This window comes from Aquarana catesbeiana, linkage group LG02 (assembly GCF_042186555.1).
Source record: "Aquarana catesbeiana isolate 2022-GZ linkage group LG02, ASM4218655v1, whole genome shotgun sequence".
Taxonomy (NCBI): Eukaryota; Metazoa; Chordata; class Amphibia; order Anura; family Ranidae; genus Aquarana; species Aquarana catesbeiana.
Window position 1 is genome coordinate 775,131,083 of NC_133325.1, and position 17,252 is coordinate 775,148,334.

General features: G+C 43.9%; 1 protein-coding gene across 1 annotated transcript in view; it reads right to left on the reverse strand.

Moving 5' to 3' along the window:
- The window catches only part of STYXL2 (serine/threonine/tyrosine interacting like 2), a 140,487-nt gene that overhangs the window by 12,177 nt on the left and 111,058 nt on the right, over nucleotides 1-17,252 (reverse strand). Inside the window, exons 4-5 of the mRNA XM_073617369.1 lie at nucleotides 8,295-8,526; nucleotides 2,103-2,320 (exon numbers count right to left, since the gene is read on the reverse strand). Of these exons, the coding sequence (XP_073473470.1) occupies nucleotides 2,103-2,320; nucleotides 8,295-8,526 (450 nt within the window). The remainder of the gene's footprint in view (nucleotides 1-2,102; nucleotides 2,321-8,294; nucleotides 8,527-17,252) is intronic.

Below are 17,252 nucleotides of genomic sequence, written 5' to 3' on the forward strand. Positions count from 1 at the left end.
CCACCCTCCAAGCCCCTATGTTCTACCCCTTCCCTCCTCTTCCCTCATTTTCTCACCTCTTTTCTCTTATTCTCCCTTATCCTCCCCTCCTCTCTCCTCTTGTCCCATCCACTTCTCTCATCTCCTGTCCCCTCCATTCCTCAACTCTGCCTTCTTCCCTGTCCCTCTTCTTCTCCACTCTGTTCTCCTGTCCTATACTTAAATCTCTTTTTTCCCTCCACTCCTCTCCTCCCTTGAGCCTGCCACTCATTTTCTCCTCTCCTTTCCTCTCTCATCCCTTGTCTCTTTAACTCCTATACCCTCTTGTGTTCTCCACTTATCTCCTCTCCCTTTTACTTATTTATTGTCCCCTTCACTCATTTCCTCTCTCCTCTTCGCATCTTTTGTCCCCTGCATCTTCTAATTTCTTGTGCTTTCTCCTCCTCCTCTCATCTCTTGTTCCTTTCACTTATCTCCTCTCTTTCCCTCTCTCTTCCTCTTGTAGCGACCTCCCGGACCTCTAGGGTGACCTCAAGAGTTAGAGAGAGCTGACATCCTTCCTTGTACAGTAGGTTACCAGGCATGGTGGGTGTGATGCAAGATGGAAATGATGGGCGCCAGGCACTTTTTGAATGCGAACAAGAGATTTATTGTCTCTTAACAAGAACTGAGGGAGTGAGGGCTAGGGCCAGGACACTCTTAGGTAGATGCAATGTTAATTGGCAGACTCCGAGACACTATAGATAGACAGCTATACAGGGAAAGGCCTCCAGCCGGATGCCACATCTACATAGGTAGGACCGCTGTCTCCTATGGCAACTGAACTTGTAAAAGTCACTAAAAGTAGTCGTACATAACTCTTGGTAACACAGAATAGTTCTTCTCTTATGTCACAGTATCCCACTGTAGGTCTTCACTCACAGAGCTCCCAATCTCTCACTAGACTTCCAGATCCCAGTCACTGGATCCCATGAGCTCTTCCACAGCTATCCCACTGTATACTCCTCAAGCGTCACCCCTGCTAACCTGCTGGGTCCCTGGCTTGTCACTCGCTGAAGCTTTCCCACTTCTTCTTTCCTATTTCCTCCTTTCGCCTCCTCTGTCCTCTAGTCCTCTCCTCTTTTCTCCTCACCTCTTTTTTCCTTGCTCCTTTTCTCCTCCACTCTCATTTCTTGTCCTATACAATAATCTCTTGTATATTCCACTCATCTCCTGTCCCCTCCTTACCTTTCTTCTCCTCTCCTCTCCTCACCTCTTCCTTCCTCCCTGTCCCAATTCTCCTCTCTAATCTCTTGTGCCCTCCACTTCTCTCCTCACTTGTGCCCTCCATCCCTCTCATCTCAATCTCCACTCTCTTTGTCTCATCTCTTGTCACCTTCACCCATATCCTCTCTTTTCCATTCTCCTCTTGTAATCTTTTGGCTCCTCCACTCCTCTCCCCTTTTGCGCCCTTCTACTTCTCTATTTTTCTCCACTCCTGTCCCCTTCTCTTATCTCTTGATCCCTCCACTCATCTCCTCTTCTTTGCTATTACCTCCTCTTATCTCTTCTGTCCTCCAGGCCTCTCCTCCCTTCTCATCTCTTGTCATATACTATAACCTCTTGTCCTTTTCACTCATCTCCTGTCCCCTGCACTCCTTTCTTCTCCTCACCTCATTCTTCCTCCCTGTCCCCATTTTCCTCCCCTCTCCTCTCCAATCCTTGACTCTAATCTCATGTCCCCTCCACTACTCTCCTCACATGTGCCCTCCACTCGTCTCCTCTCTCTTTTACTTGTCCCCTCCCCTATCTACACTCTTTCCCCCTCTCTTCTTCTCATTTAATGACTCCTCCACTCCATTCCTCTCTTCTCCCCCTGTATGCCCTCCAGCACTCTCTCATCTCTTGTTTCCTCCAACCATCTCCTCTCACTTCTTCTCTCCTCCTCTGATCTCTTGTCCTCTCCACTCCTCTCCTCCCATATGCCCTCCACCACTCTCTTTTTTTCTCATCTCTTGTTTCTTCCACCCATCTCTACTCACTTCTTCTCTCCTCCTCTCATGTTTTGTCCTCTCCACTCCTCTCCTCCCTCTTGAATATTCCTTTAAAAAAAAAATGAATGCACACACATAAATAATAATTACCCCTGTAGGTGAGCAAAGCTTCATCGAGGAACTCAGCAGCTGGTCTGAAAAACTTTGAGATGTCGCATTCGGGAAAGTCATCGACTTCAACGCCCATGTACTGGACCTCCATCCCCTTGTAGAATTCGGGCCCGGTAAACACTGTGGTGTTGTGCCCGGCATTCAGAATGTGAGTGATGCCCATCCGCTTCAGGCGCCCCTTGTTGACAGCCACGCTCCTAAAATACAAGAGGAAGTCAGGCACCTGTAAAAGGTCACGTGATCCACTAACACGGCTCCTATGGATTTAAAGAGCCAGTCCACCCAAAAAGTCATGTTTTCATTATTAGTAGGGCCTTATTAGCTAAGACATAGTGATGACAGGGCTATTGTTCTTTACTATTCCAAAAACGGTAAAAAAATAAAAATAACAATAAAAAAATCATGAATTTAAGAGATACCTTTATTTTAAAAAAATGCCCCCATGCATACTGCTATTATAGTGAGGTGTCTGTGAGCTGCACTGTCCATGGCAGCATTTACAATCATGTTAGGCTGAATCTAGCTGTCATTTGTTCTGGGAGGGAGATGGAAGGGCGCAACAAAGCCAAGGAGAAGCTTGAAATACGAGAAAGAAAAAGTAATGAAATATAACCGAGAAAATGAAGCCGCAATGAAGCAGGCGGAAAAAGTGAAATCTTGTATTTCTATCTGGAATGAGTTTCACATTAAAGAACGTGGAGTGTTCGGTGTTAGCGATTATTGTATATATATATACACACAGCTCCATCATTACCATTGTCAGTGACAGCGTGGCCTCATTGTCTGAGCCTGGCCTGCTGCTTTCCCCCGGAACATTACTGGTGAATAGAGCCGTATTCCAGAGATCAGCCTTTCCAATGACACAGTCCGGCAATGAGAAATCTCCGGCCTGATTACACCATAATGTGCCGAATAAAGGTGAGCCGCGGTGTGCCATTACAGTGTTATAGACGGATATTACCGAGCCGTGCGCTCCATCCTGGGGAATCATCAGCACATGTGTGATGTCTATATCTATCCTTCCATCTCTGTCTATCTGCAGTATCTATCTATCTATCTATCTATCTATCTATCTATCTATCTATCTATCTATCTATCTATCTATCTATCTGGGACGTGCAGTCAGGGGAGGCAGGTGAGGCAGAACCTCACCTACCATGAATATATAAAAAAAAAAAAAAATTGAGCTTCTAGGGTCGTAGCTCGGTGGGGCTTGGTAGCTGAAGTCATACCCCACCCACTGGTCAAAATTTGGGGCTCCGGCCACTTATAGTTCCGGAGATACGGGGCTTCTTGTACAGGCTGTCAGAAGCTACATACAGAGCGGGCAGTTTAAATACAAGCTGGCACACTCTGCTTGCAGCAGACTGAGAGGATGAGCTCACAGTGGAGCTCTCCTCTCACTTCTTGTCAGAGGCACTGAGCTCAATGGACAGCTTGGAGCCTTGGACCAATGGTAAAGCACCATTGGAACAAGCTGTCCAATAAAATTGCTGCAGTGGAGGCACGCCTCTCACTGCAGTGTCAAAGAAGGGGGCGTATGTCTAAAAGATAAATGCTCCCTTCCAGCCCAACCCTCTTAACGACAAGGAAATAGCATAGGTTTGTGGGTATAAGGATTACCCATAATCCCATGTTTTTCCCACACAGTTCAGAAAATGAGAATTTGCTGCTTGCTGAAATGGTACTGTTTTAATTAAGCTAAATCAATATTATTATGCTACATGTTGTAACATAATAATTTATTATTTATCTATTTAATGTGAAATTACTGGTTTGTAGTTATAACTTCAAACGTCAGTAATTTGTCCGTTAAGCCACCTGCTTGAGTACAGTTTTTGAAAATATAGTAAATTACCTTAAAAAAAAAAAAATGATTTGTATATTACTTACTTATGGTAATTAACCCCTTGCCACCCAGGCCAATTCTGACACTTCTTTCCAACATGCAAAAATCAGAATTTTTTTTGCTAGAAATTTACTCAGAACCCCCAAAAATGATATATATATATTTTTTTCAGCAGACACCCTAGGGAATAAAATGGTGCTCGTGCCAAATTTTTATGTTACACTGTATTTGCGCGGCAATTTTTCAAACGCATTTTTTTTTTTTTGGAGTTAGCCTGATTTTTTTGGATAATGTGAAAGATGATGTTACACCAAGTAAATAGATACCTAATATGTCACATTTTAAAATTGCACACACTTGTGGAATGACAGCAATCTTCAGTGCTTAAAAATCTCCATAGGTGACGCTTTTAAATTTTTTTTTACAGGTTACATGTTTAAGAGTTACAGAGGAGGTCTTGTGCTAGAATTATTGCTCTCGATCTAATGTTGGCGGCCTATGTAACCTGTGTATCTGGCTCTGATACTAGCCAGTGCCTCACAAGCCACTCACCTCACCGCACGTCCCTGCTAAATATTTATGCTTCCTATCTGTCTATCATACCTATTGTATCGTATCAATCCATCTATATCTAGCTACAGTATCTATCTATCTATCTATCTATCTATCTATCTATCTATCTATCTATCTATCTATCTATCTATCTATCTATCTATCTATCCTATACTATATTACCAACAGTATTGGGACTCATGCCTTTACAGCCGTGGCCAAATGTTCTGAGAATTACACAAATATTAATTTTTACAAAGTCTGCTGCCTCAGTTTTTATGAAGGGAAATTTGCTTATACTCCAGAATGTTATGAAGAGTGATCAGATGAATTTCAATTCATTGCAAAGTCCCTCTTTGCCATGAAAATGAACTTAATCCCCAAAAAAACATGTCCACTGCATTTATGAAGAAGGCTTCAGGGCGCCCAAGAAAGTCCAGCAAGCTCCAGGACCGTCTCCTACAGTTGATTGAGCTGCGGGATCGGGGCACCACCAGTGCAGAGCTTGCTCAGGAATGGCAGCAGGCAGGTGTGATTCCATCTGCATGCACAGCGAGGAGAAGACTTTTGGAGGATGGCCTGGTGTCAAGAAGGGCAGCAAAGAAGCCACTTCTCTCCAGGAAAAAGGGACAGACTGATATTCTGCAAAAGGTACAGGGATTGGACTGCTGAGGACTGGGGCAAAGTCATTTTCTCTGATGAGTCCCCTTTCCGATTGTTTGGGGCATCCGGAAAAAGAAAAGGTGAGCGCTACCATCAATCCTGTGCCATGCTAACATTAAAGCATCCTGAGACCATTCATGTGTGGGGTTTCTTCTCAGCCAAGGGAGTGGGCTCACTCACAATTTTGCCTTAGAGCACAGCCATGAATAACGAATGGTACAAAAACATCCTCCGAGAGCAACTTCTCCCAACCATCCAAGAACAGTTTGGTGAGGAACAATGCTTTTTCCAGCATGATGGCGCACCTTGCCATAAGGCAAAAGTAATAACTAAGTGGCTTGGGGAACAAAACATCAAAATTTTGTGTCCATGGCCAGGAAACTCTCCAGACCTTCATCCGATTGAGAACTTGTGGTCAATTCTCAAGAGGCGGGTGAACAAAAGAAACCCACAAATTCTGACAAACACCAAGCATTGATTATGCAAGAATGGGCTACCATTAGTCCAGATGTGGCCCAGAAGTTGATTGACAGCATGCCAGGAGGTCTTGAAAAAGAAGGATCAACTCTGCAAAAAGGTCTGCATAAACTAAAAGCAGACCTTCAGTCATTTTTGCATCTTTCCATCTATTAAATCTTCTGCCCTTGTTGTTTTCACTTTGGATAGTAAAACATTTTTTTTTTCTGCCAGTAAATACCTTATACAGCCCACTTCCTGTTTCTTGTCTGGTCATTAGCCTAGACTTATGACATCATGCAAAGCTCTCTCTCGTGAGAGTTTGCCAGGAAAGGGGGGGGGAGTCATAAGAGGGCCAATGAGAGCTGCAGGGCTGCAGAGCTGGAGGTGTGCCTCTGTGTGTCTGTGTAAATCCAGGAAGTGAAAAGGCAGCAGCTTCAGCTGCCCACAGTTAAAATGCGTGCAGCCAGACTCAGTGGAGGGGGATTTCTGCAGCATGTTTGGCAAGTACAGAATCACAGTATATAGAAAATAATATTCAAAGTGGTTGGAGGGAAAAGTCAGAATGGCAAAGATGTTTTTATTACAAATTATGTGAGCAATTCCTCTTTAATGTAATTGTCAATAAAAGCTTTTGACACTTATGAAACGCTTGTAATTATACTTCAATATACCATAGTAACGTCTGACAAAAAGATCTAAAAACACTGAAGCAGCAGACTTTGTGAAAATTAATCTTTGAACTTTTGGTCACGGCTGTACACACACATGAACTTTAATGGCATCCCAGTCTTAGTCCGTAGGGTTCAATATTGAGTTGGCCCACCCTTTGCAGCTATAACAGCTTCAACTCATCTGGGAAAGCTGTCCACAAGGTTTAGGAGTGTGTCTATAGGAATTTTTGACCATTCTTCTAGAAGCACATTTGTGAGGTCAGGCACTGATGTGGACGAGAAGGTCTGGCTCACAGTCTCCACTCAAATTCATCCAAAGGTGTTCTATTGGGTTGAGGTCAGGACTCTGTGCAGGCCAGTCAAGTTCCTCCACCCCAAACTCGCTTATCCATGTCTTTATGGACCTTGCTTTGTGCACCGGTGCGCAGTCATGTTTAAACAGGAAGGGACCATCCCCATGAAATTGTCCAAAATGTCTTGGTATACTGATGCCTTAACAGTTACCTTCACTGGAAGCCAAGCCCTACTCCTGAAAAACAACCCCACACCATAATCCCCCCTCCACCAAATGATTTGTACCAGTTTCATGTGAATGTAAAGGCAGGTGTCCCAATACGTTTGGTAATATAGTGTATCTACAGTCTGTCTTCATAAAATTTGGTGTTAGCGATTATTGTATATATATACACACAGCTCCATCATTACCATTGTCAGTGACAGCGTGGCCTCCTTGTCTGAGCCTGGCCTGCTGCTTTCCCCCGGAACATTACTGGTGAATAGAGCCGTATTCCAGAGATCAGCCTTTCCAATGACACAGTCCGGCAATGAGAAATCTCCGGCCTGATTACACCATAATGTGCCGAATAAAGGTGAGCCGCGGTGTGCCATTATAGTGTTATAGACGGATATTACCAAGCCGTGCGCTCCATCCTGGGGAATCATCAGCACATGTGTGATGTCTATATCTATCCTTCCATCTCTGTCTATCTGCAGTATCTATCTATCTATCTATCTATCTATCTATCTATCTATCTATCTATCTATCTATCTATCTATCTATCTATCTATCTATCTATCTATCTCTCTATCTGTTTCTGTCTGTCTCATACCTACAATCTATCTGTAGGCAGGTGGAGACCCCCTTAAGGGTTGGTTGGTCCTCCAATTCTCAGGTGCATTGTGGGAGCCCCTATATACGGAGAGTGGATTCTTAGTCTAGGAGACTTCTGGCTGAGCATGGACAATAAAGAGAAGAGTCCGGTTGTTCCAGGGATGCATGCGCTCCCCTTAAGGGGAGGAGCTGGGGGGTCAGTTTCCCTACTCTGGGGGTTCACAGGGAGAAAGGTATGGCCCAGAAGGACATAAGATCTGCAGTGCTGGAGCCAGGGCCTAACAAAGTGGGGAACTGGTGTGTCCCTTTGTTCTTCCCTCTGGGAGGACTGGATGACTCATAGAAGGAGGTATAGCATGGAACTCAGAGTGCAAGTTTACGTTAGCTGAAAGCCACAAGTAGTTCATGTTGCTACTAAGTCTTCTTAGACCAGTATTTGGCATGTGTTATCGGTAATATTTGTACTGTTCATTGTAAGGGTTCTCTAAGTAAAGAAAAAGTTTATTGAAAGAAGAAGCCTCCATGTGATAATAGAATGGGTGAAGTGTTTAACACATACAATGCCTGGAAGGTGCAGTGAGAGATGTGTCTCCTGGTGGAAACCTGGCTGCCTAGGTCTTGGAAGCCTACCCTTGGACAAAGTATGTGAGTACTCCTAGGAAACAGGGGATTAACTTTACTGTATGCAGGCCAGGAGGGTGGAAGTTTTAGGCCACAGATCACCATCCATGCATGGGACAGTGTTGATTTGGGCTGAAAAACCATGACACCTTGCAACTTGTATACCTAGAGGTAGGCGTGTGATGTCCACATAGGGAGGAAGGTGGCCCCGCTCTATCTATATCAGTCTGCCAGTGTGAACTCACTTTTCAGCGATGAAGACGTTAGGCCAGACTTCATCCACCTCATTCAGGGGATGGTCCAGGTGGTCTTTCAGCAGTTCTCTCTGTAGATCCATAACACAGGGGGTGTTGAACAAGCTGCGGTCATCAATCTTATCCTTGACTCGGTTGTAGAGGTCCTCCACCAGAAGCTGTTCAGGGGTCTCCAGGAGCTCTGGGCTCAGTGGCTCTATCTTCACCTCCTTGGGTTTCAGCTCTGTAATGGTAGGAAGTCATGTATCAGTACTAGGATAAAGAGAACCTGTACCCCCACCACACTTTTATTAATATCAGTCCTTGTCCAGGATATAACATAAAGGCATTTATCTAATTTTGAAAGCCAGAACATCTAAAGAGCAGAATCTATTTCTACAAGATCAATAGAATTTTAAATTTCCCTGCCTAAAGTCAACCAATCACCAGCTTTCTTGTTTGACCTAAAGCCAAGGCAAAGATCATTTGGTCTATGCCTGCCAGGAGAATTGTGTTTCATGTCATTAGAGACTGCAGAGAGTGCAATGCCTATATCAACACAGTTTATACAAGCATGGTCCAGACAAATCACATTTATATCATTTTTTTCCACACAAATAGAGCTTTCTTTTGGTAATATTTGATTACTCCTGTTCCTGTTTTATATATATATATATATATATATATATATATAAAAGAAAATGTATTATATAAACGAGACCACAAATTTGGAAAACAATAAACAATATTTCTAATATTTGTTCTAAAACATAGAGAAAAAGGATTGAGTAAGTAGAATATACTATCTAAAAAAAGCAACAGACTTTATGGGCACATGAGGCAGTATGTGTAACCGGAGGGGACACCATAGATGTGTGGATCTTTCAAGGGAGGTTCCCCCACACTATTGGGCGATTGGCTAAGCTCTACTTGTGAGCTCCTAAGCGGGGGGATACTTTCTCTGTCTGGGGTCGAATCCAATACAATAAGGCACTTTTACACTGTACCTGGTGACAAGCAAGACCCATTTTGAAAATGTTCCAAGTAGACAATATGTGTGGAGGGGTATTATGGTGTTGTGGCCTAAAATGCTAAACTCCAGCCTCTGGTGGATGTGCACCATACACATCAAATGTTCACCTACTGTTTGGGGCCGCTCTGCACTTGTAAACATCTAAAATTGGAGCTCTATGGTGCACCCACCTATACTTCCTGGTATATTTACCAGCCTCCCATGAATTAATATCTACTTCCTCCCTCTCTGGCCAGAGATTTTGGCTACCTTGCCATTGTCATCTGGTACCTTTGGTTTTCCCTTTGGGCGGCCCCTTGGTCCGCCCTTAGGACCTGTTACTGCCCAGAATCTGTTTTTCAAGGTCAATCAGCACCTATCTGTCCTGAGAAGGCACCTTTTTGTGAAACGCGTTGACAAATATGCACGGAGGACTTTTGGACTTGACTCTTGATATCTACTTATATTGTCTTCTACATTGATGGACCTTCATACGTCTTATACGATTGGATCAATGCCCCCATGTCTGTAATTGGGTATTTGTTGACCTACTGTTAAGTAGAGGTTGTTGTCATGATTTTAGTATGTGTGTGGTTTTAACAGTAATTGTAATAAAGATTATTTTTCTTTTACATGCACTGCCTCATGTTGTGCCCATAAAGTCCATTGCTTTTTTGAGATAGTATATTTTACTTTCTCAATAATTTTTCTCTAATAGTTAGACATTGGCATGGTGAGGGTCCTCCTTTCTTGTAATAAAACATATTCAATAAAATAAAATGTATTCATAAATTTAGGCCAAAATGTATTCTGTTGCATGTCTTGGAAAAAAAACAAACTGTGGTTTTGGGGACACTAGTATAGTTCTGATCGTGATCAAGATACTGATCCATACAGACACTATACTAGTAATGGAGGTGATCAGCGACTTATGGTGTGACTGTGGTGGGCAATCTGACGCTAACTGACACCAGCTGGGAGGGACACTAACTGATTAACTGACACTGATGTCGTCAGTGACATTAATACAGTAATCAGTGGCAATATGGTACACTGACACTGTACTAATGACACTGGCTGGGAAGGAGTTAACATTAAGAGGCAATGAAGGCGTTAACTGTGTGCCTAACCTATATTGTGTCCTGCTTTTACTCACAGATCTGGCTTCTTTTTCTCCCTGCTTTTCAGGGAGAAGAAACAGCCAGATCGAGTTCTGGACATTTGTAAACACAGCTGATTAGGTTGCAGCTGCAACTTAAAACATTGGCTGAAAACTTGCTGACAAACCAGAAAGTACACTGCGATCTGTGGGTACGTTGTGGTGCCTGGCTGTGGCAAGTGGTTAAAGGCTTTCCTAGTGTCAAGTGAATGCACATTTTTTAGCCTTTTTTCTTGAGCGTTTGTGTGCTATACATATAGAGTCGCTTATTCATTTGAATGGGCTGCCCTACACGTGACAAATGCGCCAAAGAAGCTACTGCACCTTTTTGGGCGCCAAGCTTTGCGTGTTTTACAATCACGTGTTTTAGCACTTTTGTCATGCTTTTTGACATATGCGTCTACTGGCCACTTTGGGGGTAACCAATGAATGGTACCGCAAGTGCGACACATTTTTTTAAATGTGAATGCCTTACACCCAGACTAAGGCTTCATTCACACCTATGCAAGACAGAGCTTGCTTCCATTTTTGCACGCTCCCTTGCGTCGCGTTTAGGGCAGCCTAGTCGTTTCAATGGGCTGCCCTATGTGCAAGAAACATGCAAAAGAAGTCTCTAAGGACCAGGCCTTCTCTGGCACTTTAAAATAAGTATTTTTTGCTAGAAAATAACTTAGAAACCCCAAACATTATATTGTCACACGGTATTTGCGCAGCAGTTTTTCAAATGCAATTTATTTGGAAAAAATACACTGAATTTTAAAGCAATAAATAACCCAAAAAACAATAAATAACCCAATTTTTTGGTAAAATATAAAAGATGGGGTTATGTAGAGTAAATAGATACCTAACATGTCACGCTTTAAAATTGCTGGTGAAATGGCGACAAACTGTGATACTTAAAAATCTCCATAGGCGACACTTTAAAGTTTTTACAGATTACCAGTTTAAAGTTACATAGGAGGTCTATCGCTAGAGTTATTGCTCCTGTTATAAAGTTCGCGGCGATACCTCACACGTGTCGTGCGAACACCATTTACATATGCATGTGTTCGTTTCTGTGCTCAAGCACAGTGGGATGGGGCGCTTTAAATGTTTTTTTTCTTATTTTATTTTTTATTTTTACGCTGTCCTTTAAATTTTTTTTAAATCACTTTTTTTCCTATTACAAGGAATGTAAACATTCCTTGTAATAGAAATAAGGGATGACAGGTCCTGTTCATGGAGAGATCTGGGGTCTATAAGACCCCATATATCTCCTCTAGCTTTGAAAGCAAAAGATCAAAAAAGAATGTTATCTTTTGCTTAAAACAATCAATAAAAAAATGTTTACTTCCGCCCTAGACTGGAAGTGATGTCATGACGTTGCTCCGCTCCTCCTAGATCATAGAGGTGGGGAGAGACGATCTGGTCTCTTCTCCCCTCTGTGACGAGCCGCGGAAACTGTCAGATCGTTTCCTGGGCTCGCCGGTAGGGACGGTAAGCCAGAGAAACACTGGTGAGCGGCAGGAGAGGGGATCACCCCTCCTGCTGCTTCTAAAAGCAATCCACCGGCTATTCAGCCATTTGGTTCACTTTTATGGGAAAGAGAAATGGCTGAAAACCCCCCCCCCCCAAAAATACCAGGGTATTGCGGTCTTTAAATGATTAAAAACTGAGCCAAACCAAAACTCGCATGCGTTAGCAAGATGCTTGTGGGTGGTGTTAAAAATGAATAGCACTGTTGCTTGTCTGCTAAAGGGTTGTGTGTTTTTTGTGCATTGCGGGAAAGAGTGTGATTTTGTACGCATTTCCGCAACACACAAGTGTGAACATAAACTATCATGATGTAGGTGACGCCATTGTTTGGCTTTGTAATGTCGGTTCCCCCGTGGTGCAGGAATGTCCCCAACGAAGTCCAATGGCGGCCCGTCCATATGGGGCGCGGGGGCGTCGCCCCCCTAATCTACATGCAGGACGCCGGACGCATGAATTCCAATAGGGTTTTTTTTTTTTTTTTTTAACAAGCACATGATTAGAGGCTCTAATTGACTTCAAAAAAGGGCAGGCTCGGGGGTGCAGAGCACTGCGCCCTGAGCCCACCCAGTTGTGTGACAATAGCAAATAAATATATCTCCTCCCGGCCAATCAGGAATCAGGAAGCGGGTCCTGAGGCGTTGACGCAGGGGAAGCCGCCGTGAAGCCTAGGAGGAGGAGCCACCGCCCAGAGGAAAAGGTGCCCGCGACCTAGATGGGGTAAGTGCGGGTCTGGTGACCGACCGACCGTGGCAGTTGGATTGTTTGCCACCCCCTCCCCCCAAAAAATATACCGCGAGCCACTAATGAAGTCCCAACAATGCCCCCCCCCAATGAAATCCCCCAACAGCTATAAGAAGCCAGCATGGGATTCAACTTGCCAGCAACCAGCCAGAACCAATGTGCGGTGTTGTCCTTTTTCTGATATTCATGGAACATCTCTACGCTATCCAAAGAAATTACGAAATTAAAAGAAGATTATTTTTTAGGCATCCTTCCTCTTTGAAAAAAAGTATTGTTTTTACTTTGTATATATTGTTTATTGCTCAGTTCTCCTTGTATTGTGTTATTACAGTTACCAATAATGCTTGCAATAAAGATGGTACAATGACTTGATTATTCATTTTTTGCTATTTTAATCTAGCTTTCCTTTCCGCTCACCCCCTCGTGTGTTATATTAATATGTCTGTGTGTTCTCGGAGAATTCCTCATTGTGTTCTGGCCCGGCACCAAGTCTCACATAGGCGGCATTTATTACACTGACATTTACTATCATGTTCCTGTCTGGAAGTCAAGGTTCCCTCTAATTCACTGGCTCCTGCTTTAGTGCTTTTATAGCCAAACAAGCAGCTGCAATTAACATTGGAACTACAAGCAGTCGCGTCTTTAAAGCTGAACTCTGAGATAAGTAAATATAATCCAAATACAAGAGCCATGTGTCTTCTTCTTCGAATCTCGGTGTGCTTTGTGTATTTTTTCCAGATCTGTGCAGTAATCCAGTGTGAGACTCCCTGTAATAAAGACCGCTCACTGCTGCTCTCTCTCCTTGTGCAGGGTGACTGGTCTTGTCTCCGCCCCCCTCCTGTAGTTTTCTGCAGGAAACCTATAGTGGGTGGGACCTGCTGGGCTCCTCCCACAGCTCTGCTATGTACACCACAGTCATGATGTCACCCTTACTTTTACAACGAAGTATCTGGTGCATGCAAACTAAATGTATATTCTTTGCGGTTATTGAGGAATATGTTTACATGAAAAATTTGGTTCATGAAGTTCAGCTTTAACCACTTGCCGACCAGCCGCCGTCATTATACTGCGGCAGGTTGGCTCTTTCCTGTGAATCACCGTAGCTGTACGTCAGCTTCTTTAAGAGCCATAGTAGGCGTGCACGTGCTGCACGGTGGGGACCTGAAGCACGTGGTCGGCGGCTGTGATGTCCGCCGGCCACCCGTGGTCGCGGGAAAGAGAGCCGGAACGGGGATCTGTCAATGTAAACAAACAGATCCTTGTTCTGTCAGGGGAGGAGAGAGAGATCTGCTGTTCCTAGTGATTAGGAACAGCGATCTCTCTCATTCTCCAGTCAGTCCCATCCCCCCCCAGTTAGAAGCACCTCCCAGGGAACACATTTAACCCCTTGATCGTCCCCTAGTGTTAACCCCTTCCCTGCCAGTGAAATTTACAAGGTAATCAGTACATTTTGATAGCATGTATAGATGTCAGTGGTCCCAAAAGAGTGTCAAAAGTGTCCAATCTGTCCGCCACAATGCCGCAGTCCCGCTAAAAATCGCGGATCACTGCCATTACTAGTAAAAAATAATAATAATAAAAATGCCATAAATCTATTCCCTATTTTGTAGACACTATAACTCTTTCACTAACCAATATATATATGTTTATTGCGATTTTTTTTTACCAAAAATATGTAGAAGAATACATATTGCCCTAAACTGATGAAGAGATTTGTTTTTTTTTTTTTTGTTTTTTTGGGATGTTTATTATAACAAAAAGTAAATATATGTATATATATACCTTTTCTTTTAATTGACGCTCTTTTTCTGTTTATAGCGCAAAAAATAAAAACAGCAGAGGTGATCAAATACCACCAAAAAAAAGCTCTATTTGTGGGAAAAAAGGACGTCAATTTTGTTTGGGTACAATGTTGCACGACCGCGCAAGTGTCAGTTAAAGCGACGCCGTATCGCAAAAAATGGCCAGTCATTAAGGGGGAAAATCTTTGTATGTAAGCAGTTAAAGTGGACCTAGCAGGGCTTTTTAGATCAGAGAATAGGCGCAGGTACTCCCATTTCTGAGTCATTCCTTGTCTCTGCTCCCTACCCACCTCCCAGCACCGCCCCTTTTAGAGAATACAGAACCAATTATCATTTGTAGTGCTAAGCACCTTGTATGGAATTTGTTAATGATAACAGGAAAAGCAGTAAAATAGATCACCTGCAGCCAGCAACAATAGACCCCCCCCCACAACAAACTACACCCCCAGCAACATAAGACCCCTGCAACAAAATACTCCCCAACATCAATAGGCCCATCCCTCAACAGTAGATCCCTCCCAACAACAATTGACCCCCAAAAATATGAGTCCCCTACAGCTACATTAGATCCTCCACCAGCACCAACAGCCCTCCACAGCAACAATAATAGATCCCCACCAACGACAATAATTCCCCCAGCAGCCAGCATCAGTGGACTCTCCAGCACACCCCAGCACCCCTTGCCAGTACGGGGGAACCTTGGATTACAAGCAAAATCCATTCCAGGAGAATGCTTGTCATCCAAAGCACTCACGTATCAAAGCGAGTTTCCCCATAGAAGTCAATGGAGATGAAGATAATTCGTTCCGCATTGACTTCTATTGCATGCAATACTGCATGTGGCCTGAGGTGGGGGGGGCCCCAGAGAGCCTCGGAAATATTTGGGGACAGCTCGGCTGAACTCGAAACCCTCGAAAAAGCTTGGAAACACTCAGGAACTGAACCATTCCGAGTGTCACCGGCGCCCCCTCACCTCTGGCCAAATGCGGTACTGCACACCCCATTAGCTTGAATTCTGCTCGTTTTGCGAGACAACAGTCAGGATTTTTTTAAAAAGTTGCTCGTCTTTCAAAACGCTCGTTAACCGCGTTACTCGTTAACCAAGGTTCCACTGTATGTACATTCAGTGCTGGAGGTGCTAGAACTACGTTTCCACTGAATAAAAAAAACGCTGGGACCTAGCAATAAAGGGGCACTGTCACTTTGGCCAATCAGAGCGCAGCGAAAGTTTCCTTTGATAGCCAACCCCCCCAAGCAACTTAATTATCTATCTATACTTCCCTGCTGCAGAAGTTCACCCTGAGTAAGCTTTGGTGTCAGAGTTTACTTGGGTGGATGACATCATAGTCCTACCAACATCATGTTACCGTGTTCAGGAATGCTTTTTTTTTAATTATGAAAGGTAGAGAATTTTACTGTTCTGTATTATGTATTACAGCGGGGAAAATAAATATTTGATCCCCTGCAGATTTTATAAGTTTGCCCACTTACAGAGAAATGAAGGGTCTATACATTTTTAACATAGGTGTATTTTAAATGATAGAGACAGAATATCAACCAGAAAAAAACACATGATACAAATGTTATAAATTGAGTTGCAGTTCAGTGAGTAAAATAAATATTTGACTTAGTTAGTACTTTGTGGAGAAACCCTTGTTGGCAAGCACAGAGGTCAGATGTTTCTTGTAATTGGTGACCAGGTTTGCACACATCTCAGGAGGGATTTTGGTCCACTCTTCTTCACAGACCTTCTCTAAATCCTTAAAGCGGAGTTCCACCCAAAAGTGGAACTTCTGCCTATCTGATTACCCCCCGCCCCCTCCAGGGAGGGGGGGGGGGGGAGCAGGTACCTGTTTTTTACCTGTCCCCACTTCCGGGAGACCGGGCCACAGAGAAGTACGTGAGCAGCTCGGACCCCCTCCTCCTCCCTCCCCTTCTTCTGGGCCAGTGAGAGTGCAGCACGCTTCATGCATGCACAGTAGGGATGCAGCCGTGAAGCCGAAAGGCTACACTGCCGGGTCCCCTTACAAGCAATGGTGGTGGCTGCACCCGACCACCTGATGTAAACATCGGATGCGGTGCAGACATCGCTGGACTTCAGGACAGGTAAGTGTCTTAGTGTTAAGAATCAGCAGCTGCAGTATGTGTAGCTGCCTACCTTTAATTTTTAAAGGGGCAGGCGGAACTCCTCTTTAAGGTTTCTTGGCTATTGCTTGGAAACTCAAAGTTTCAGCTCCCTCCATACATTTTCTATAGGATTAAGGGCTGGAGACTGGCTAGGCCACTCCATGAGCTTACTGTGCTTCTTCTTGAGCCACTTCTTTGTTGCCTTGGTGGTATGTTTTGGGTCATTGTCATGCTGTAGGACACATCCACGTCCCATCTTCAGTGTTCTGGCTGAGGGAAGAAGGTTCTCATCTAAGATTTTACAATACATGGCCCCGTCCATTGGCCCCTCAATGCAGTAAAGTCGCCTGTACCTTTGGCAGGGTTAACAGCCCCAAAGCATAATGTTTCCACCTCCGTGCTTGACTGTAGGGATGGTGTTCTCAGGGTCATAGTCAGCATTTTTCTTCCTCCAAACACGGCGAGTCCAGTTAATGCCAAAGAGCTCAATTTTGGTCTCATCTGACCACAGCAATTTCTCCCAATCCTTCTCTCAATCATTTAGATGTTCATTGGCAAACTTCAGACGGGTCTGTACATGTGCCTTCTTAAGGAGGGGGACCTTGCGGGTGCTG